General features: G+C 38.3%; 1 protein-coding gene across 3 annotated transcripts; it reads left to right on the top strand.

Moving 5' to 3' along the window:
* Positions 1-1385: 1385 nt before the first annotated feature.
* LOC117435081 (protein SPT2 homolog) lies at positions 1386-19896 on the top strand. Of its 3 annotated transcripts, XM_059002982.1 has the most exons (7): positions 1392-2315; positions 3065-3784; positions 8980-9097; positions 10630-12582; positions 13592-13754; positions 15003-15080; positions 16585-19896. In XM_059002982.1, the coding sequence occupies exons 4-7, from the start codon at positions 10680-10682 to the stop codon at positions 16679-16681; spliced, it is 2241 nt and encodes a 746-aa protein (XP_058858965.1). In that variant the 5' UTR covers positions 1392-2315; positions 3065-3784; positions 8980-9097; positions 10630-10679; the 3' UTR covers positions 16682-19896. The 3 variants fall into 3 exon arrangements, with proteins under 3 accessions (XP_058858964.1, XP_058858965.1, XP_033913897.3); XM_059002981.1 differs by lacking the exons at positions 3065-3784; positions 16585-19896 and adding an exon at positions 16400-16568 and having other exon boundaries at positions 1386-2315; XM_034058006.3 differs by lacking the exon at positions 3065-3784.
* Positions 19897-23683: the final 3787 nt, after the last annotated feature.

Raw genomic sequence — 23683 nt, 5'->3', positions numbered from 1 at the left:
AATGTGGAGCCATGCAATGTAACACATGTACTACAGGCATGTTCTGTAATGGTAATTCAGTAAATTGTTTTTCATCCGCACACATTGTGTTGGAAAATATTCCATCCAATTTTCATTTCTGGAATTAGCAGCGATGGGCCACTTAGACCAGCTACAAGCTGGGTATCATTTCCTTCAGAAGTTTCCATCCTTACCATAGACATCTGCTATTTATTAGATATCTATGGTCTACATTTAGAACTTCCTCAAGCTCGTGAGTTCTCATTAAACGGGCTGCAAGTAACTGAACCTCCTGTTAATATGTCCTCTTACCAATGCATGACCTCATTTCTATACAGTTATAGTGCTACCCCTTACTGTGTAAAAATAACTGCTGTGGATGCAAGCAATGCCACTAGCACACAATAAGGCAGGCGGTTGTACTGAAAAACACTCCTCAGGCGCCACTGATGTTTTGTTTATTGCTTCATGCTTTGTAAAACAAACATGTTTTACACGTTAGGTTCTGTGTTGCTTGCATTACCTTAGTTTTGTTGAACCATTATGGTTTATATATTAAACAGACCTGGAAAAATAGTATAGGCCAACTCCTTATTCACTGGTGCCATCTGGTGGACGAATCGTCTTACTACAAGTTCCTGATACTAAAGTAAATATCTTTCTGACATACCATTACAATGTTGTGTATACGTGGTGGTTATAGTAAGTTAGTAGGGTGATCATATGACTTCATGTTTCAGGGACAGTTCAGGCCACTATGTTTCAGGATTTTAAACTCCCATCCCAATGCATTCTTGTAAGTGTAGTCATTTTGTCGCGATTGATTTTCTTAATCATAAATTATTGAGAGTATCATAATCCGGGTATGTCAAACTGACATATTTACATGTAACCTACAGTGGATGTCAGTCATGGTGATCTACTTTTACATGATACTACGAGCTCTCATTTTGTTTTTAGCCTACGACTGTATGTTACTTACACATAAGATACTTGATATTGCTTTGTTGGAAAAGTTAATTCCGAATTTTCTATACATCTCTGGTTTTTAATCTTTCATAATATTAGTTAGCAACACCACATATATCTAATTCTGGTTGAGGCTAGTTCCCATAAGAGGAAACGATCTAGAGGATGGACGAGGGTATGGTTTCACATAAATCGCTGGCACAGCAGTCCCTTCCCTAGGTCCTTTTCTCTTATGGGAACTACACCAAAGCACCTGCTATGTACTGTACGAAAGCAGCAAACACGTGTTATGTGACCTAGGGAGGCCAGTGTCTTGTGCTCCAGTATGACTTCAGGAAGTCAACGTGTCTAAACTCGCTCCTCCTCCAGATTTTCAGGCAGCACGAACGGATTTGTTTTAATCGCTCGGGGGGTGTGTGATACTGTATACTACATGTACGTGGAAAAGCATGTCTGAGAGAGTATCACAGAAAACATTCGTCTACACCGTATATTATTAATAACAGTATATAACATTTATTTGAAGAAATACAAATAGTTCCATACGTCAAACTTAAATAGAACAAATGAATGCACCTGTAGACACGAGAAATATGGTTGCGTTATTTTGTTAAATGTCCTTTGAAAAAGATAATAGGCTTTTCCCTCTCGACCAGGTGGATTTACAAAAAAATATGGTATAGGCTAATTGTTTTCCTTATTAGCGTTGTACTATTGTTTTATTTACAATTAGAAATGGCATATGATGAATCAATGATACTAACAAAAAAAAATTACTGGAAATAAGTAATAACGTGTACCGTATTTATTTATTTTTTTCTCAAAAAGACGTGTTAACCCTTTCTTTAGCTAAATGAATAAAGACACTGACGGTACGATATATTTTATATGGGCTTTTAAATAAAGTAATTGTTTTGGGAAAAAAAATTCTCAAGCACCTTTGTTTTTAATGCAGCGAAACGTAAGAGAACGGAAATGACACAGAATTCCATTGACGTACTACCACAGAGTGCGACGGGGAGGATTGGATATCCTGGAGAGGAAACACTTCGAGAGAATCTAATGAAATTTCTTTCGGTGTTGGGGTTCCTTATACTTCCCAGGGTGTTGCTGTTTGTTTTGGCTGTTGTTACTGTCCGCTTCCCAGTTTTCTGGGTTTTTTTGTGTGCGTGTTGGTGTCGGTGTGCCGGAGCGTGGTTGTGTTCCTCGGGGACTCGGGGAGGTATTTTTTTTATTTTTTCTGTCTCTCACCGCTGTGTTGGACTACTCGGCAGGGAAAACTGGCCATGGATTTCAACACCATCCTGTCCATGGCGTCTGAAAACCAGGGTCTGAGCAGCTTACCGGTAAGAAAAAAAACTTCCAGTAAAGGTTTGACACGAATATACTGTTACTTAGCTTTCATGGTAAGTTACTTGTTATAGTAATTAATTGTTGCCAAAAAACGTACCTCACAAAATTTACGAATTTACGTTAATTTTGTCATATTAACATTATTCACTTAGTACGAGACTTAAGCAAGAGTACATTTTAAAGTGTTACAACTACCATTTACACAAATGGCAGTATGTTACGCTTGGAAAGCCAAGTAAGCATTGTGAAATAAAACACAATTATAATGAATGGTTTCTTGGTAGAAGATGCCTCATCATTTAATGTAGTGTATTATGCTCCTGTCCTGTAACAGCTGACTGGTCTTTGAACCTTTCGCCAAGGCTGCAGTATAGTAACACTTTCACTGAGAATCATGGTAGCAGTTTATCGCAGGAAGTAAAATGCTTGTGTAATGAGCCTCCTCTGTCAGACGTGGCTAATGTTTGACTAACAGGCTTTGTTTTAAGTCAAATGATTACTCAACTTAAAAGGGGGATACTTTTTAGTATGTTTTTTGCTAAATCGTATGTAGAGCATGGGTGGCCTAACTGGATTACAGATTTGTTTTGGCGAGATTAAATTCTTTTTAAAAAAAGATTGCTTCATTATTCATATGTACGTTTTATGTTTTCTATTTTAGCCCTGTAAGTGCGTGTTTTTGTATTTTCTTATTTTTCTAAGCATTTATAATTCTTATTCTAACCAGTTTTTTTTTTATCAGTTTACTTCCTCTACTTTACCACAGAATACATTTACTAAATGTTGTGGTGATGAAGACAGTCTTTCACTACCCGCCTGCCTATGGATGTTTTAAAGGCTCTTAAGTTCAGTGTTGATTGGCTTACAGGCCCCTACAGTACATAGTAGTGCTGTGGTTCAAACACTTTAGGCTGATACAAACAAAACCTGGCATTACAGCTGTTTGTTTTAGGACTGCTGACTGATTCAACAAAGAAGCAAAACTGCAAACCAAGCTCATTTTCTGTGCTGCTATTACTTGGTTCTATACAGCTGCACATAACTGTCTAATCTGTCCTAAGGCAATGATAGGCTATCACCTGCTGTGTTTAAAGTCTCTGCACTTCAGTACAGTATAGCGCTACAGTGAAGTAATTTTGGGAGTGTAAGAACATACAGCGCATTATATATATATATATATATATATATATATATATATAATCACACTCACACACACAGTAGAACCTCATTTATCTGCGGCTTCTCTTATCTGTGGCTCCCTGATGAGTTTTATCTCTGAAATGCAGTACGTTATTGCCAATGTATAATGCCCACGTTGCGCGCACACACACACACACACACACATTTAGCGCCAAATTGGACAACAGTAACTGTGATGACGGTGGCAGTGAGGAAGAAGAGACCCCAAAAACCTGTGGAGTAGAAGCCAAGACAGCGGCACTACAGATGGATTCATTTCTTGGTATGAACAGATAGAAGGATGCCGATTCTCTAAAATTAGTTCTCCTGAGGCAGTTACTTAAACCCTGTCCACACTACATAACCGATCTGGAGAACCGTACTCGAAACCGTTCAAATTAATCCAGCTCAAAGTGTCCACACTGTGAAGTACCGTTTCATGTTAAGTCGGACTTAATGCATCCGCACACTATTAGAATAGTTTGGTTACAGCTCCTAGTAGCATAATAAACAGTGGAAATTAATACAGTAGTATCCCACAATGCAATATTGTTATGCTTCATATTAATAGAGGTGCATATTGCTAAAAAGAAATAAAACAAGTATTTTGGAAAAAGTAGATGCGAACACACAAGTAAGGCTTGAAGTTTTCGGGTTTTATTTCTAATCAGGTAATCCCTTTAAGCAAATTGAGCTGATTCTGTTTTCATAATTGAACTCAGAAAAAGCTGTTAATTACAAAACAGTCTTTGTTTTTAACTTTATATCTTTCCTGCACACTCTGGTCCCCTTAATTCTTTTTCATCCAGCTGACAAATTACATGAATTGTTCATCCTGATACTACTTTTAACTTGCATTTCATTTTTGCAGTCACCTAATTTACATTGTGCTTTAGTTATTTTCCACACTAGCTTAACAGAGATGTCCTTAAAGTTTTTTGGTTTTTTTTTTAGCATAAAAATGAATACTCATTGCGGAGTGTACACTGAAAGCAAGTCCTTTAGGTGCCAGTATTTCGCCAGATATACAACAAAGCATTTTGGGATACTGGACGATACACAAAAAATGTAGTTCGGTATTACAGTGTCCACGCTTCTGACAAACCGCACTATCTGATGCGATCTAATTAGAACCGGACTCGAGACTACCCCCTGAGGTGGTCTCGAGTCCGGTTCTCGAGTATGGTATTAAAAGCGGTGTAGTCTGGACGCAAACCTTATTTAGCACTTTTAAGCCAGTTTAAATGAAACTAATACGGTTTGAAGGCATAGTGTGGACAGGGCCTAAGTGAAGCCCAGCAAACATAATTTGCCTTGCTGAAACAAGACTGATGTACTTTATCAAGGTTCAAAAGAACGACATGTAGCACTGAATTGTTTAAAAAAGCTGTTATGAAAAAAAAATCACTTCTGTTGGTACGTATATTGTTGAAATGTAATAACTTATAATTGCACAGCAGGGTTGTTTATTTAGTTTTAAAATAAAATAAATAAATAATAGAATTGAATTTAGTTTGAAATCCCAGAAAACTAGAAACACTTGGGTACCGTTATTTAATATTAATGTGTGGAATAAATTAAGTGTAATAGCTTGTGATATTTCTAGCTGCTAGACACACGACTTAGTTAATAGGGAAATTGTGAGCTTTGATAGGCTGAATAGCTTATTCCCATCATAAAATATCTTATGTAGCTTTGCAGTATTTTTATTTGTGTTTATTTTTTATTATTTAATATTTTGGTAACAGAATGCTAGGGAAACGGGGTTGGAGGTGTATCACATTTTGAAAAGATGTTGCTAGGAGTGATGCTGTCAAAGTAAACTAATTAAAACATTCTTCTGTCTTTGTCATATATTGCACTGCATACATCTTCAGTAAATGCTAATTTGGTTTACAGTACTAGTTTCTGTATTTTAGTCATGATTTCTAGTCACACACAATAACACCACATTAATCCATGGATTTCACATGTCCGTGGACCTATGTCCCCCTCCCCCCAAGCAAGCAGATAAACACTGGGTGGGTGTGTATATGTATATGTGTGTATATATATATATATATATATATATATATATATATATATATATATATATATATATATATATATGTATATGTGTGTATATATATGTATATATGTGTGTGTGTATATATATGTATATATGTGTGTGTGTGTATATATATATATATATATAGAGAGAGAGAGAGAGAGAGAAAAAAAAGGTAATGTAGGTACACAATAATGTGAACAATTGATAAAAAATCTGTTATCAGGATGTTTCGGACTACAAGTCCTTCTTCAGCTGGATGGAAAAAGCAGTGCAGATTTGATGTAAGAGATAACAATCTAAGAATATTTAGTCCATAGTAACATGCGACCGTTGTGACAATCTTAAAGGCTAATTTTCATGCAACAGGTCGCGTTGTGCTACTTGTAAATACATCCACAACAGCACACAAATATTTTTTGACATCAGATGTTCGTATTCGCTAGAAATGACAAATATACCCTGCACTCATTTACCGCATGACCAGAAGTTTAAAAAAAATGGCAAATGATAAAGAGGTCTGTGTGAGAGGTGATATATAATATATTACAAAAACACAGGTTCAACAAAGCAGCTCTTGAGCCTTTATTTAAATGTTTTAGACAGCAAAAAGTAAGAAAACCAGATTCTGCGTGCGCATGCGTAGTGATCTGTATGGAAGGCCATCTGGGTCAAAAACACGTTGTGCTGCTTTAGAGCGAGTCAGAATCTCATGGGACAGAAAAAAGGCAGGCGCGTCATTCTGAAATGCCTCACTTAAACAGTACCCAACTTTTTTGAAATGTTGTGCAGTGATTTTTTTTTATATAGATTGTATATATTATATATTTTTTGAAGGTCTTAATGGTCGCAGGTCAAGGAAAAAAACACTCTTAGGAAAACGTTGCAAGGACAATTGCTTAAAATTTGCAAAATGGCATTTGAATGATGGATAGGAGTTCTGGTCAAAGGTTTTGTGGAGTGATGAATCAAAAATCGAGCTATTTGGACACGCTGATAGTCGTTACATTTGGAGAAAGTCTGGTGAGGCGTACAAAGAAAAGAACACCATACCTACTGTCAAGCATGAAAGTGGTAATATCCTTCTAGGGGGCTGTTTTTCCTCTAAGGGAACAGGAAATTTAGTTCCAATACATGGTAAAATGGATTCCATAGCATACCAAAAGATATTGGCCAATCATCGGAAACCCTCCACTACAAAACTTGGTTTAAAGCACAACTGGACGTTCCAACACATCAACGATCCAAAGCACACATCAAAATCTACTTCAGAATGGTTAAAGAAGAATAAAATCAAGGTTCAGGAATGGCCTACTGGGAGTGGAAGAATAAGTTATTGCATGTTCCCCTGCAACTTATGCCACTCTGTAGCGTTCAGAGGCTTTATCAGACTCAAATCTGCTGGTCTGTGAGGTTCAGGTTTAAGTCACTCCCTAAACCACGCTTTACCATTTTTTTGGTGTTGAACTATTTAATTAAAAAAAAAAAAACAATATGGTCATAGTTTACCTGAAGTAACATAATATTCACTTACTGTTTTGGTATAGGCCTCTCTCTTATATTTTATTCAGTTTTTTTCATGCTCACCCATCTTTATACCAGGATAATCCACTGAAAAACGTTAAACAATAAGGATCTTTAGAACCATACCCTGCCATTGACTAAACTAGGGAGTTACTGAAGCTGGAAACAGGTCTGGTCCTGCCCTTGCAATTTTTCCAAAATGACATGTTCATCAAGCAGAACTGGTATAATCTAGCTTTAGATGATTAGTCTTCGGTTGCTTTTGAAAAAACAAATTATGATGCTGCATCAATTGACCCCCCCCCCCATCTGTCAATGTATTACAACTGATTAAATTAAGCGTACAATGACCTGTATGTCCTTTGTGTGAATGGATATAACTGTATGTGTTCAGAGTCTTGCCAAACCAAGTTGTCATGAAAACAGTAGTATTCTGCTCCCTTGAGAACTGATTAAACTGCAGTTTCCCTAAAGATGACAAACCAAGTCATGAATTCATAGGCAGCAACACCAAATACTGTGCCTGTCCATAGACAAAAACGTATACCTGGGTTCTGCTAGTAAAGTAAGTTAATCTTGAATCGGAACTGTGAGAGAAAACACACATCCCAAAACTAGCTGCAGAAAAGTGTGCTACGCTTACACCATCAGTCCTGATTAAACACACTGAAAAATCTGCAATCTTGGATCATGAAGTGTAACTCTTGAAGTAAATGTGCAAAGACACAGTGGGAATCATTCTGTACATTTAATTAATGTACTTAAATTGTATATATGTTATGGTAAAAGAATATTGGCAAATCTTAAGATTGACTGGCAAATGTCGACATTTACCAAGCAAAACGGTAAATGTCCGAAATAAACATAACGCTTTACTGTGGACATTTCCTGGTAAATCTCAAGAATGACCGAATGTATAAGATACGTAGTAGTTTTATGAAAAATAACATTCTGTAAAATGCAAATTAAATAATTTAGGACTTTCGTTTTTTCAACAGAAAATCACACTTTGGTTGTGACGCAAAGCACCACAAAGACATGCAGTGAATAGGTATATTTACCTACTTTATTGAAGAATGGTAGACTCTTGTGGCACTTGGAGTTACACAGGACTCCTGAAGCCTTACAATGCGCCAAAGTGAAACATTCGGTCATTAGCCAACGACACTTGGTTATTCTTGAGATTTACCAGGAAATGTCTAAAGTAAAGCGTTATGTTTATTTCGGACGTTTACAGTTTTGCTTGGTAAATGTCAACATTTACCGGATAATTAAGATTTGCCAGTATTCTTGCTTTTAACCGTAACATGTATACAATTTAAGTACATTAATTAATGTGTAGAATGATTCACACTGTGTCCTTGCACATTTATTTCTATTGTTACCAATAAGCTTTGGTAAATCATAAGATAAACTGGTGAATATCCGAAAAGCAATCTATTTCTTCATAATTTCAGACATTTACCACCTTATTTGGTAAATGTTGACATTTACCAGTAACACTTAAGATTGACCAGATTTTGATTTGTACAGTAACATCTTGATCTCTCGAACGGGAAGGAATTAGGATTGATCTATTTGTTAGATAATATTTTAATAAGAAGGGGGGGAGGGAAAAGAAATAGACCTTCTCTATTTAAATTTAACAGTCATAGTGTTGCTTTGTAAGTACTTATATTTTATTTTGCAGTTCCATATTTAAATGAATGGCGAGGAATTCATGTAAAGGGTAATCTGTGAAATGAATAAATTCTGGTTAATCTTTTGGTCTTTTAAATCTACCTCAGCAAGGGTAATGATACACATTTTTTATTTGGTCACACAGCACTTTCGGGTGGGCTACAACACATGCCAAATTCTGCAACCATGTGCGTGTGCATTTTCAAAACATTCCTTTATTTTTGCAGGCAAAGCGATACAGCCTGTCGGTGGGACCCCCCAAAAAGGACCCGAAAGTGAAAGGTGTGCATTCTGCAGCAGTGCAAGCCTTCCTGAAGAAGCAGCAGAATGAGAACAAAAAAAAAGGTACAGCACCTTACAAAAAGAGCAGATAGGCTCCCATAGTTTTTATGAACGTTTAAATGCTGTGCAGTGTCAGCGTTTAACCAATATCTACATACACACACTCTTTTATATTACATTCGGATGTATACTGCCCTGGTTAGTATTTTCTAAGCAAAGAAACCCTAAATAAGCAAATAACACTTTAACATGGCAAAGACTTAACTACATAGTAAAAACACGTACTCACCAAAGTATATGTTCAAATGTTTTATTTAAATGTCCTCTTCAATCAAACAATGGTTGTAATTTTAAAGTTGTCGGTGGAGATATACATATACATAAATATTCAACACATTTTCAGATAGTATAATGTTTTTAGAATAGTTTGCTTAAAGGTTCATTTAAAAAAAAATGTAATCTAGGTGAAGAATGATATTTTGAGATTATATAATTTGAGAAATTATTATTACGATTTAATATGACAGGTTTCGTTGTCTCTTGCAATATTTAGTGACTTTAGAGCTCTGTAAACATAAAACTACTTTAGACTTTAAGACAGACACATAGTGGACAAAAAGTTGTATTAAAAAAATAATTTTGCAATTGATGAATACTGGGATAATCTTGCATCTATTTCAAAACTGCTGCATTCACGATTCGCACACACTGTCCTCATAGGGGATAACGTGATCACACCCTGCTCCGCCCACTCTATAGCAAATGTTATGGATGTTTGCTTTTTACTGCCATTGGTAGCTCCATCCACAGTAATTTCAGAATGTTTTAATTTCAAATGGTGAAGCATATAACAAATGTCAGAAAAAACACTTGTCATTAACTCTCTCTTACCACGTGGACTCTACCATGCCACGCCTATTACAACATGAACACAGAGTGCGTCACTGAAGCACCAGATGGACCGAGGATAACATCCACGCCATTGTCAGTCTTTCTGTTGCACCAATTAGAAAAATTACTTGGAGGCAAATGCCAAACCCCTTCCTTTATATCCACCTTACTCTGGCACCACTGCATTCGGATATGTGACGCACTACTGTATATGATAAATTACTAAAATGAATACATTTTTAAAAAATACATGTTTGGTGAAATGTGTCACTTTACCGGTTATACGTCTGGCATAATTATTAAACATTTGACCACTTCTTTAGAGTATATACGTTTAAAAGTCCAATCCCTAGTTTGTTTCCTATTTAAAAGTACAAATGAAGCTTTTATAAACATAGATAAAACCCTTTTTTTTATTTCATACATTTTGCATTTTAGAATATTTTAGGAATCCATAGATTTGGTTTAATCCTGTGTGTGTTGTTGCAGTGTGCTGTCCAGGAGCCACCAGTTATTTTTTGTGCCTGTTTTAAAATGAAAGGTGAATCAAAAGTCCTTCACAGACTCAACTTTTCACTAATTCTCTGCCATCCACTCAAACCTGATGAACAGTGTTGTGCTGTCCATTCAAACCTGATGAACAGTGTTGTGCCCCAACTGCGCCAAATGCAATCTCTGATCAGCTTTTGTTTGTTTCTCGGCAGTGATAGAAAGCAAGCGAAAGAAGGAGGAGCTGCTTGCCAAGCGAGTGGAGATGAAGTCTGACCGGAAAGCACGCGCCATGGCATCTCGGACCAAGGACAACTTCAGAGGCTACGACGGCGTCCCCATTGTGGAGCCAACTAAGAAGAGGCGTTCGAAGCAGGAGATGGCAGAGGAAAGACAGCGAAATGCAGAAGGGCGTGAGCACAACGGGACAGGTGACGAGGAGGATTATTGTGAATACTCACAAACTGAGTCAGAGTACGAGGATGATGGGGAAGAGACAGACAGAATGACAGCAAGAGTGCCCGACAGAATGGCAGCGCGAGAGCCTGAGAAAGCCTCTAAGAAGCCTAACACAGCCAAGCCTGCACCTCCCCCCATGAACTTCGCAGAACTCCTAAAGCTGGCACAAAAGAAGCAGTTTGAACCAGTGGAGCTGAAATCCACGAAGAAGACTGAAGAGAAGCTAAGGACTGCAGAGGAACTGAAGGAGATGGAGTTCCTGGAGCGAAAGAATAAGAAATACATCCAGGAGATGGGAAGAGAAGGGAAGCCTGAGAGAGACAACAGGTCCCAGGTGGTCTCTAGCTCTTCAAAAAAGAGTTTGCCAGACAAGGATGTAAGAAGCGGAAAGCTGCTGTCGTCTAAAAGTTATGCTGAGAAACTCCCTCCCAACGGTGTGGTGAGTAAGAAACCAAAGCCGCCTTCATCCAGTGAAAGACCTCACAGTTCTTCTACTGCCAAGCAGTCTCAGGGTGATAGACACAGACCTGGACTGGTTGTGTCCAGCAAAAGCTCCTCGGGTGCCAGTAGTGTCAAAAACTCTTTAAAAAACAGCTCCAGCTCTCTTTCCTCTGCCAAAGCTTCTGCCCCTAGGCCGCCTTCTAGTGGGGGTCAGAGGTCTTCTACCAGCAGTGACCTTAACCAGAAGAAAGGAAACCTTCCACCTTCTGGAAAGATGGGCGGTGCTCCTGTGCGACCTGGAAGCAGTTCCAGCTCTGCCTCAGCGCGACCAGGAAGCTCAGGTCAGGGACGACCAGCAAGTGCTTGTCAGGTCAGACCCACAAGCGCCAATGGTCCTACAAAATCAGGAAGTTCAGGGCCTCCACGACCTGGAAGTGGTGCGCAAGCCCGACCAGTAAATAGTGCTCCTGGCCAACCTGGAAATGGTATGCGGGACCGACCTCGGAATGGTGAGCCAGGGAGACCTGGAAACAATCATCAAGCCCGACCTGGAAGTAGTGGACCAGGCCGACCTGACGGTAATCCGCAGGGCAGACCAGGAAGTAGTGGCCAAGTGCTACCTGGAAGTTATCCACAGGCCCGACCGGGAAGTAGTGGTCCTGGCCAACCTGGAAATGGTATGCGGGACCGACCTCGGAATGGTGAGCCAGGGAGACCTGGAAACAATCCTCAAGTCCGACCTGGAAGTAGTGGACCAGGCCGACCTGACTGTAATCCGCAAAGCAGACCTGGAAGTTATCCACAGGCCCGACCAGGAAGTAGTGGTCCTGGCCAAGCTGGAAATGGTATGCGGGACCGACCTCGGAATGGTGAGCCAGGGAGACCTGGAAACAATCCTCAAGTCCGACCTGGAAGTAGTGGACCAGGCCGACCTGACTGTAATCCGCAAAGCAGACCTGGAAGTTATCCACAGGCCCGACCAGGAAGTAGTGGTCCTGGCCAACCTGGAAATGGTATGCGGGACCGACCTCGGAATGGTGAGCCAGGGAGACCTGGAAACAATCCTCAAGCCCGACCTGGAAGTAGTGGACAAATGAGACCTGGAGGCGTGGCACCTGGCCGACCTGGAAGCACTATGGGCTCTGGCCCAGGGAGGCCCCAATGCACTGTGGTGTCAGAAACCATTTCTACCAAGGACTTTGTACCCGCCAATGGGGTTAGGCCACCTAGACCCTATCCAGGTCACAGGCCCATGATGAGGCCTCCAGGTATCTATTTTATTTCTATTTTATTTAGTTATTTTTAGATTGTGTCGTTGGTGTTTGACATCTGCATCTCACAATGGTGCCAGTTTGCAGTACAGTGTTCCCAAAGTCCCTTCTGGTAGAAAAAATAATAATTCTAGAAATGATTGCACCATTCTAATTCACTGTTTTGTATTCAATGTTGGTGAATTTCAGCAGATCACCCATTGATGGAAGAGGGCTGCAAGTTAGAAATGAGAAATAATTATTGCTAGTAATATTATCACCAGCAATGGAGATTGCAGAGAAGCCTGTACAGTACTTGCACATCATACTGTAGGTGTGGGTCATGTTGATGGCTCTGATTCTGCATTTACAGCCGTGACAGGGGACTTCTATTTCTTACAGACATATTTAACTAGTGAGCTGCTGATCTAGTAAGAGGTTCTTAGTCAGAGTATAAAAAGGTTTAAGCTTTATGTATTTGATTTAATTTATTGATGAGCTTCCACATTTTGTGGTTGATGCAATATTTAACTACTGATCTTGAGCATCAAAGTCACACTTCTGGAGCTGCTCTGCTTTAGGTCTGGCTCCAAGACTGTAACTGCTGAAATGCAGTGCTTGTGCTGATGTGGGGTACCAGCAGAGGGTACATGGCATTTCATTGTTGCATTGCTAAATCAGCTGGAATAGTTTCCTATTGTGATTTCCTTTGTACCTATGGCACAGAGACCGTGACCTGGCTTGTATAAAGTTAAACTCTGGCTTCACTTTGACCTACCCCCTTTGTTAAAACTCCTATGAAATATGTGCTTTACCTGTAGTGTCTCGTTTGGTGTGTTGTTTTTTCCTGTGAAATTTCATCTGATTTTAATAATCAGTAGTGCATGTAATATAAACCTACATGGACATTTTTATTGTAAAATTTGAAAATCATTATAAAACCATGAAAAAGTGTTTTCACTTTTAATAGAAGTTTAAATTGAGCCTCTTGAGAGTTCTGCTGCTTAAATGATGTTTATCTTGCTAGGTCCCCCACTGCCTCCCATCACCTCCAGCTACAAACGGAAATTTGATGACGATGATGAGGACGAGTGCGATTCCGAAATGGAGGACTTTATCGATGACGAGGGGGGAGATCAAGATGAAATCTCAAAACATATCCGGGAAATCTTTGGATACGACCGATCAAAGTAAGAAAAATAGTGAAATGGTAGAGGTATAAAACGAAAGGATCCCAATGCGTTTCAACAGCAACAAAATAAATGCTAGCTGTTCAATTTAGGTTCCCTTTGAGATGATTTGGATGTTGAAAATTCAAATTTTCTTGTGAAATACTAGCACCAGAAGAACTCCATTCATGAATCCTCCCACAGCTTTAATTTTGTACCTTTTTCAATGAGATATTTTAGACATCTATCAGTCTTCTGTTAACCCTTTCAGGACCAAGCGTTTTTTAGTGGGATGGTACCCCAGGACCAGGAGCTTTTTGGCTGAGTTGACTCTTTCTATAAAAAATCAGTTTTTTTACAGTAACATCTTGCAAATGGTGTCCTTTTTTTCAGAACACTCTGGGGATCATTATAAAGTACTTCAGAAACCATACAAACTTTTCGCTTTTTTTTTTTTTTAACACAATATCTTGTTTTTTTCTGTTTAAGTTAAGTAATTTTTATTCTGTGTTCTGCTTAGAGATACATGTATAAAACTGTGTTATTCTATGACCAGACAATACTTTACAATACTTCCTGAAAGTTTTGTTGAAAAAATATTGCTGTTTTGGCAGATTATAAGACATGGTTTCACCTGAGTGATTGCAATGACATAATGCAAGTTTATTCTCAGGGTCTTTATAAGCAGTAATGGACACTACTCTTGATTATTTTTATTTCTCAAAATAAATATTTATAAATAAAATAAGTTGCTCATTTCATTATTATCAGTAATAATGAAAGAAAACGTACCTGATAAATTTAGTTCATGAAATAGTATATGCTTATATCCACTCATTTCTTGATATTTATAAATGTAGTAAAAACATATATATTAAAACACGAGACAGAATAAATGTTCTAATATAATTATAAGTCAAATACATCAGATTTACAGTGTTTCCCCTTTCTTTGTTACCTCTAAACAAGTTCTGTAAACTGTCTTCGCTCTTTAGACACTAAATGCCTCTCCCAGTGACGTCACACGAAAAAAAAAACTATCAGGAAGTGGACATCAGTCCCTCCCCTATCCAATGTTGTGTGTTTCAAGCCTGTACTGCAAAGTATGGTGGCCCTGTAAGTCTAAAAAATGAAGTGCTTTTTTTCATCGTGTTTACACGATCGCGGTCCTAGAAGCCCACTTCAGTATGATCGTGTTAACACGATCCTGGTTCTTAAAGGGTTAAACTGCCTGTAAAATATCTTGATGTATTCCTCCCTTTTTTTCAGATATAAAGATGAAAGTGACTATGCCTTGCGTTACATGGAAAGTAGTTGGAAAGACCAGCAAAAGGAGGAGGCTCGGAGGTAAGAGTACTGTAGGGTTTAATAAAAGCTCAGTTATTGCCTTTGTAATGTTGTCCGTGCCCTTAGGCTAACATGTGGATGAGCAGCCAGAGATTCATATTGATAAGCCAAGTGCACACACAAGCATCCTTCCAGTGGTATACCCTGCAGTTCATAAGGCTTTATTACTGCACCCCACTTGCCTTGAAATTTGTGTTCAAATTCAACCACATTGTTAATTTGCTTTCTTCGTGTTTTTATTTACCGACCGAGCTTGGTTAACATTGTTGCCACTGTGCATTGAAGAAGTTTTAGCAGTGAAACTACTGAACTGTATTCCTACTGACCAATTGAAGTGTTTGCCCTCCATTCTTATTAAAGGGTCATTCTGATCAGTACTTGTAAAGTTGTAATTTTCAGTACTGAAGTATTTTACCCTGGCATTAAACTTTCCTTGATTGAAGATAAATTCAGTGTTTCTCAGATAACTAAGTTAATGTTGGAAAAGATTGTATTAACCCAGCTGCATACAGTTGGATAACATCTGTTTGTTGATAAAACTTAAATTGAATTTTATGCTTTGTTGATCCAGACATCGAGGACCAGTACAACACAGCAATGTGTTTCAGGCTGAATCAGCAATTACTTTAGAGAGAGGCAATGACGTCAAGTAAATTCTAACACAGATTTATGTTTAAACAACTGCACGAATTCAACTGTAAATGGAGACAAGACAATATTGACTGCAGATGTCTTTATTAATTAGTTTATTTATAGATTTTTATCCCAAACTAACTTTAATTGGAACCACATTTAGTTTATTCAAAATATTTAATGCATAATATAGAGCAACAGATTACGATGAAGTACAAAATCAATTAACACCTTAATTCAAATGTTTTCTAAGTTATTTTTTAATGTACATAACTTTTTAGATTATATTAGTTACATACATATTCACACATTAGATGAAAATTTAGGGCCTATATGTGAAGACCTACTAGGGGGTAGGGGTGTGGTGATACAACTTCACGTCCCAATATAAAATGTTTATGGGCTATTAAATGGGTGTATTTTATGTAGGGTTTATTCAATATCGCCGCCTTTCTACCCTCAAAGGGAATTTAAAGGGCATTTAAAGTTAAAGCGATCACAATTTTACAGATTGAAAATTAAATAAAACTTAAAATCTGGACCCTTAGTTAAGGTTGTTTCCACCACACCCTTGTATGCATCCATTCCTGATTTTCACTACCGTATTTGAATAGTATAAGGGTTTGTTTAACAGCATTGGCACTAGCTTTATTTGCCTTGTTGTTGTTTCCCTCCCCCTTTGGTAGCTTGAAACTAGCCGTACTTGAGGACCAGGAAGAGATGCGAAGAGAAGAGGAGGAACTAAAGAGAAAAGCCAAGAAACAAAAAACGAGATAACATCGTTTATTGGAACTGGGCTCCCCAACTCCCCAAGCACTTAGGCACTGATCACCTTAACAAGCCGTGTATTTTTTTCTTCTTCTACTTTTAGTTTGCGTTTGGGTATGAAGGAGGATGAGGAGGAGTTGCGATTGGAGGAGGAGATGAAAAAAAAGGCAGCGATGAAAGCAAAACGAAGGAAACTGTAAAAGGCAGTCAGGATCCAACCCCACTGACTGCCTGCTGTTACAATAACTATTTATCTGTGGCTAATCTCTGAGAACTGAAATCCAGGAGCTAAGCAGATTTACACTTAGGGGCAGAGGATCACTTCTGCGCTGTGCAAAAGCAACAGAAAAATAGCCAGCTGCAATCAGGGTTTTCTACAAACAGACTACTAGACGTGGCACTGCTTCATTTCTTTGCTGGATAGCGGCTGCATCGCAATTTCTTTTTGGTACAGAAGAAAAGCTGTAGTGTTCGGATCAGCAATAATTTGTAGTGTTCTTTTTATTATTGAAATTCAAACTGGGAAGAATATATTATGAAGCCATTTAAGAGGAATTCTGACACATGTATTTTTTTTTTCTCTCCTGGTTTAAAAAAAAAAAAAAAAAGTGTTTTGGCACAGCGCTAAGTTTCAGTTATTTAATGAGTTTATTTTACTGTGTTTAATATTCTTGCAAATCCCCAAAGGCACTACCAGCTTACCATGTCTGATATATATAGTAATATATACCCTCCATCTTCATAAAAGCTGTACAAAATCTTGCAGCAGGTGAGAGTAATTCCAAAACTTTCGCTCGTGTTGTAAATTTAACAAACCATGCTAACTAAAACCTCCATCAAAGCAGCAGTGGATCATACAGTACATATGTTTTAACTGACTTCATCATGTGCTGTAATCTGTTCAGTGGCAGAAACCATCAGCTAACATAGGTGTTCTCTCAGGTAAATGGCTAAAGGCATTTTTTAGTTATTTGAAATGCTGTGCCTTAGTCACAAAATAATGTTATTTTAAGAACTGTGGCCTGAATTAAATCAAAGTTTATGGTCCCGCCATAGCTATACTTTATAACAGCTATGGCACCGCCATAATTTTAATTTAATACAGTTAAAATTAAGTTTTCAGTTCAACTGTTTTAGAGAGGGTAACAAGCAGTGCTCCAGGTAAGCTGCGTACTGGGTGTTTTGCACATTGAAAAAATATGTATGATATTTAAATTAAATGCATAAAGACTACACATAGCAATTTTGCTGCACAGCGTTAGCATGTTATCAAGTTTCTTGTACTATGTTGGTTCCTGGCGTCTCAATGGTCAATTATGAATATACTGCATGCGGGAGCTATGGAATGGATCATAGAAATGCCAGGATTGTAGCCTGCTTGAGAATTGCCTGAAAGTCGTGACCAAGAAGTCCAGGTTTTCAATAAAAAAAGAAATAAAGAAACGTACGGTTGAATCCACTCACCTTCCATAAATCTGTATAATAAATACAATATTCTATGTTTGGAGAAAGTCGTGATGCTTTATATTGCAATAGCAAGCCAATCAATAAGGAATACAATATTATCGTTTCTTTATTTGCATTAGGACAAATATTGTTTAATTAACTTTTATTTTTAATTTAAATTTTATTTTTAGGGAGGAAAGTGAGAGCACAAGAGACAGAGAGGTAGATTTATAGAAAACAACTATAGAAACTAACAGCCCAGTACTCGTGAGAGGAGACTCGGTGAGCACAGTAGATAACTACATCGAGAGTAGCAACTTCTCAGACTAATATTAACACTGGACAAAAATGGCTGTGTAAGACATTGTTGGATTTGTTTTCAGGTGGAAAAGAAGTAAGGAGTTTTTTTAAATTTTTTTTTTATTGCAAGACCAAGTGTTTGTACAGAAGTTAAAAGTAATATTACATTTAAAATGTAAGGCTGTAGTAAATGCATACCCTGTAAGTTGGTATTAAAATATGTACTCTATTGAAAGTAGTCATCATGACTTCAAGGTAATGTTGCATTTTACTAGCATAGTGTTTAAATTGGAGAATAAATTAGTCAATGACTGAAAACCTTATCTGTAGCACTGGTTACAAGTTTTACCCTTTTCATAAAGCACAGTTCTAAGAGGTTTTAGGGCCTTCTGTCTAAATCCAAATAAAAGTTAATTTAATTATTTATTGGGGGCGGGGGAAGTAAACCTAGCTGGCATTTCAGATTTCGGAGGTTTTAAAAGCACGTAGAACAAGTTGTCTTGTATTTTTTGGCTTTATTAGATTATGGTATGCACTGCAGGACTCCAGGTATACCTGTTTTCCCTTCTAAATTGATTGGGCAGCAGAAAAGCATATCCAGTGCTGGGTGATTACATATTCAAGCAACAGTCACCCCCTTCCCGCACAAACATTTGAGAATCTGTATCGGTTAGAAGTAAAAAGTGGTTGGCAGTCATTTCAAAATTTCTGAAAAGGTCCTGAATTCTGATTTGGTGGCAATACTGCGGTCAACCTCAAAAGCACAATGGTTGCTTGTGCATTACGCTGGCCCAGGAGAGAGGCCACCCGGTAGATTATGGGATATACTGTTACCATTTTAGTGTCTTTTAATTAATTAAACACATCTAATTTCATTAATCTCCTGGGGGAAATGGTTTTATTTATTTATTTTGCGTCATTCATTTTACGCTATATGGCATAGGCCCCAGAACCGCTAAACTTGTCAAAATTGGTCAAATCGTTTATCTTGTAGGAGTGTTCAGTTGACAAAAAGAATTAATAAGTTATTGGTTGAAAAAAAAGTAATCTTATTATAAATATGTTAAAATAGTGGTAAGCTTGGTCAAGTTTGCTTAGGCTTTTTTTTTTATATATAGGGGTGCATGCTGTTTAGGTGAAACTGAAGGCCTGGGAAAAGGCTTACTGTACTAACATCGATGTCCCACTGCCACTTACAACTGAGTCATAGTCCTCTCATTTAAATGCAGGTTAAAAGCTCATCAAAGTGTTGCACAATGTTGCAGGCTTTCTACATGACAAAATAGCACAGATCTTACTCTGGTTCCAGTTAACTGTTCTGCTTCAGTGTGACAGTAAGTGTTTCAATGGTCTGCTGGATTTCATTTCTCATTCTGAAACCATCTATGCAAATTACCAACAGTCCAACGGATGAGATGTAAAACCGAGGTCCATTTGTAAGTGACACTGCAGTCTCTGTAAGTCGCTTTGGATAAAAGCATATGCTAAATGACTAAATAATATATTTCTTCAGATGTCCTTCTGTTGATAATGTAAAAGTGGGCAATATGCTTTCTGAACCACAGTGCTTGTTATACATTAGAAATGTGGCTTAATGGGCAGGGGATCAGATGGTCAACTGGGATAAAATATGTATTGTTAAAATCTGGTATTAAAATAATTGAACTGATCACCTCTTTTTTTTCTCCACGGTTCCTGGATTTTCTTCACTGGCATGACGTATTACTGATAGCTATTGTGATATAAAACTATCTACTGGCACGGGTAAATCCGTTTCTCATTTTTTACGATTAGCTTCTCTTGATCACCCAATTGATTAGTGTAATTCTACCACACAGAACAGTACAGTTACAAAATATATTTATTTTAAAAATTGTACTTTATTCCTCTTAAAAAGGGTGCCTGTGGTATAATATATCACTTAATGCATCTTCAGGAATTGGTTGTTTAATTGTGCAAGAGTATTTTCAAATCAGCGTATATTTAACAAACTCTGGTTGCTCCTATTGCAGAGACCTGATCGTTTTGGAAATTCAGCAAGGTACCACTGGCAGAAGTTAACCATATTAACCAGTTCCTGAGAACCCTGAATGCTATTTAAACTTGCAGAAGCCTAGTGTACACACCAAGCATTGGTCAAAAGCATGCTTTGCCAACAGGGTGCTATTATGATGTACAGTGATCAGCTGCCATTAATGGCATGATCACTACTGGGAGCTAATTTGTCAAATAACCAGAATATATCTACAAATGAACTCTCTTCATACATTAGAATAGAGCTACAGGGGGCTCGGTGAAGGTTGGGACTTTCTCCATTTTGAAAAAAAAATGTCTGTTCAATTCTGAATTGGCCTAAAGAGATAAGTGACCCATAGTTTTCTCTGTTAGTGGTAGATAAGGAGATCCACTTTTTAAAATTGTTTTCTTTTGATCTGGATATAAAGATACGTACCCTCAAGTTGACAAAACAAAACCACTCCAAAGCACATTCCTACCAGAGTGAGGACTGCCTGCAAGGAAAGTTTCAGAATAAACAAATACTTTTGTATCAATATCCTATATTTTACCTTTTTCAATACCCATAAATGTTTTAAAATTCAATATATTGTTTTCATTTTTTCTACTTTGACCCTTCTCTATACTTGAATGCATCAACACAATAATTTGTTTCTATATTACAGGAAACTTTCAAGAGGCAGCGGTAAGCTGCTTGTTTCCTGACCTGTAAAAACAATGTCTTCATCAGGAATACAGTTTAATTTGATGAAAATGTGTATTGGGATATTTTTGTGGTTCCTTGTATTTTTTCGTAAATAAATAAATAAATAAATACATTGCCATTCCTAGTACAAGTCATCAGTCTTGTGACGGGGCGAGCCCTGGCGCTGGTTCTTGCACAGATGTGTGCAACAGGAGACGCGTTGCTAGGCAACTAGTTGAGCAGGTAGGCTCGCCCGGCACTGAGCTGATCCGGAGGTCCGGATTGGCTACATCGAGGAGGAGAGCGTCCGCGCTGTAGGATTAACTACTACAGTCCCTTTCAACTGCAAGGCGGTGCCTGTGAAGGCTGTAGTCCGCCAAGACCGTCCCAACGACCTAGAGTGGTTGGGAGACTGGGACTTCAGCAGCAACAGCAGTAAGTTAGTTTAGGGGATGTTAATCCGAAACAGCGGGATGTCTCTTTCTTGTGTGGCAAACATTTATTTGTAGCTTTGTTTTGTTTTCTTTATTAAATCTGACACTAGGGCTACTGTGGCTGGTACCCTAGTGGCAGCATGTGTGTGTGTGCGGCGTGTCAACACTCAATGCTGTGTCTGCCTCATTATTCAGTGACGACCCACACGTGTTACAAATCTACATTTATCTTACTGTATGTGTGTCGCTGGGCATGTTTGCATCTCAGCATGATAACTCAACATTGCTACTGGAAGAAATATGAAACTGATAAACAATATTAGTGATGTCAAATATGTGTTTATTGGTATAGCTCAGAATAGAATAATTTGAATGAACAGAGTCGCGACACTTCAGGCTACAGCGATTGTGAGCCCTTGACAATGCATTCACTTCAGTTTTGTAGATTCCAAAACGCACCCTTGTAATGATGTCATTTATGACCTCTCTTTCCTATACTTATGTACTCCTGGCAGATTTCCAAGCATCACAAACATTCCTTTTGAACCTTCTGTAGATTTAACAGATGTATTGGCAGATGATATAATACACTCTGGCAAAATTGCATTCATATTCACAACTGAACAAGTACACTGATTTTCCTTCATTCAGTTTAGACATATTCAGCACTACAGTATATCATTCAAATATCACATTATTAAAAAAAAAAATGTCCATGGTATAGGTGACAATAATCTTCAGTAGACCAGCCGTTTTCAATAGTCCAATTCACAGCTTCTGTTTCACAGCTGTTTCATTGTTGTCTCCACCTGTGTCCCCAACATCTTCTTCAGAATCAGTAACCACTTCCAGAACCTACAAGAAAATCAAGTGCAGTATTAATTCTTTTGATAACATCTGATTTAATTTCAGCCTTCAAAGGGGTCATTCACTCTTTGAATTTTCTTTCTTTCGTCTGGGAATGTGTACCCTACCTGATGCAGTCTGTATGAGAGAAAGAATGTTTACGGCTTTTATCTCAATGATCTGTTTCGCTATGAAAGCTATTCACTCGCAAGATCTCTACTGAGATGTATTAAGTGCAAATCCTCCCTTTGTCTCACCAGAAACAGCCTTCTATGTAGTAATTAGCACATCACCCAGACTTGAAAAAGAAAAATATTGTAACTCGAGTTTTCTTCTCTGAATTAATCATTATATTGCAGTTCCAACGTTTGCCACCAGATGGCAATATGTAACATGCAATGTATACCCTGTATTTACCAATTCCCTATGTACCCTCACTACAAAGTGTTTACCCTTATCACTCTCTACTGATAAGGAATACCCCATCTGCAATATATTTGATCCCCCATTACCTTTACTGTTATAGCAGCTGTGCTGTTTTTAATTTGGAACATGTCAAACAGATTTCAACTGTCCCTTTTTCTTAACTAATGACGGGTTCATTTTTATTATTATTATTATTTATTTCTTAGCAGACGCCCTTATCCAGGGTGACTTACAATCGTAAGCAAATACATTTCAAGTGTTAGAATACAAGTAATACAATAAGAGCAAGAAATACAATAACTTTTGTTCAAGCAAAGTACAAGTGTGACAAACCACAATTCAATAATACAGCAGATAATAGTGATAGTTACATCAGGATATGATTAAATACAAAGTACTACAGGTTAAACACTTGGCAGATTACAGTATTCTGAAGTACAGGATTAAATGCAGTAAAATAGGGGTCAGATAAGAGCAAAATAAAGCACATTTACATGAAGGGTGATAGTGTCCCAGGATACAAACAGAGGAGTTCTACAGGTGCTGTTTGAAGAGGAGAGTCTTAAGGAGGCGCCGGAATGTGGTCAGGGACTGGGCAGTCCTGACATCTGTAGGAAGGTCATTCCACCACTGCGGAGCAAGGGTGGAGAAGGAGTGGGCTCTGGAGGACCCAAGACTGACCCTTGGGGGACTCCAGTTAAGAGAGGGTGAGGTGTGGAGGTTGCTCCACGCCAGGTTACCTGGTAAGTGCGGTTGGAGAGGTAGGAGGAGAACCAGGCCAGAGCAGTGGCCAGAGATCCCCAGGTCAGCAAGAGATGATAGTAGAATAGAGTGATCAACAGTGTCAAAGGCAGCAGAGAGGTCGAGGAGAATTAGAACAGAGGAGAGAGAGGCAGCTCAGGCACACTTAAGTGAGTTGGTGACAGACAGGAGGGCGGTTTCAGTGGAGTGGGCAGAGCGGAAGCCAGATTGGAGAGGGTCAAGCAGAGAGTGGTTGGACAGGAAAGCAGAGAGCTGGCGGTGTACAGTCCGCTCAAGGGTTTTGGAGA

This window comes from Acipenser ruthenus, chromosome 28 (assembly GCF_902713425.1).
Source record: "Acipenser ruthenus chromosome 28, fAciRut3.2 maternal haplotype, whole genome shotgun sequence".
NCBI classification, from domain to species: domain Eukaryota; kingdom Metazoa; phylum Chordata; class Actinopteri; order Acipenseriformes; family Acipenseridae; genus Acipenser; species Acipenser ruthenus.
The sequence above is the reverse complement of the archived record's forward strand: the minus strand, read 5'-3'. Positions and strand labels throughout refer to the sequence as shown.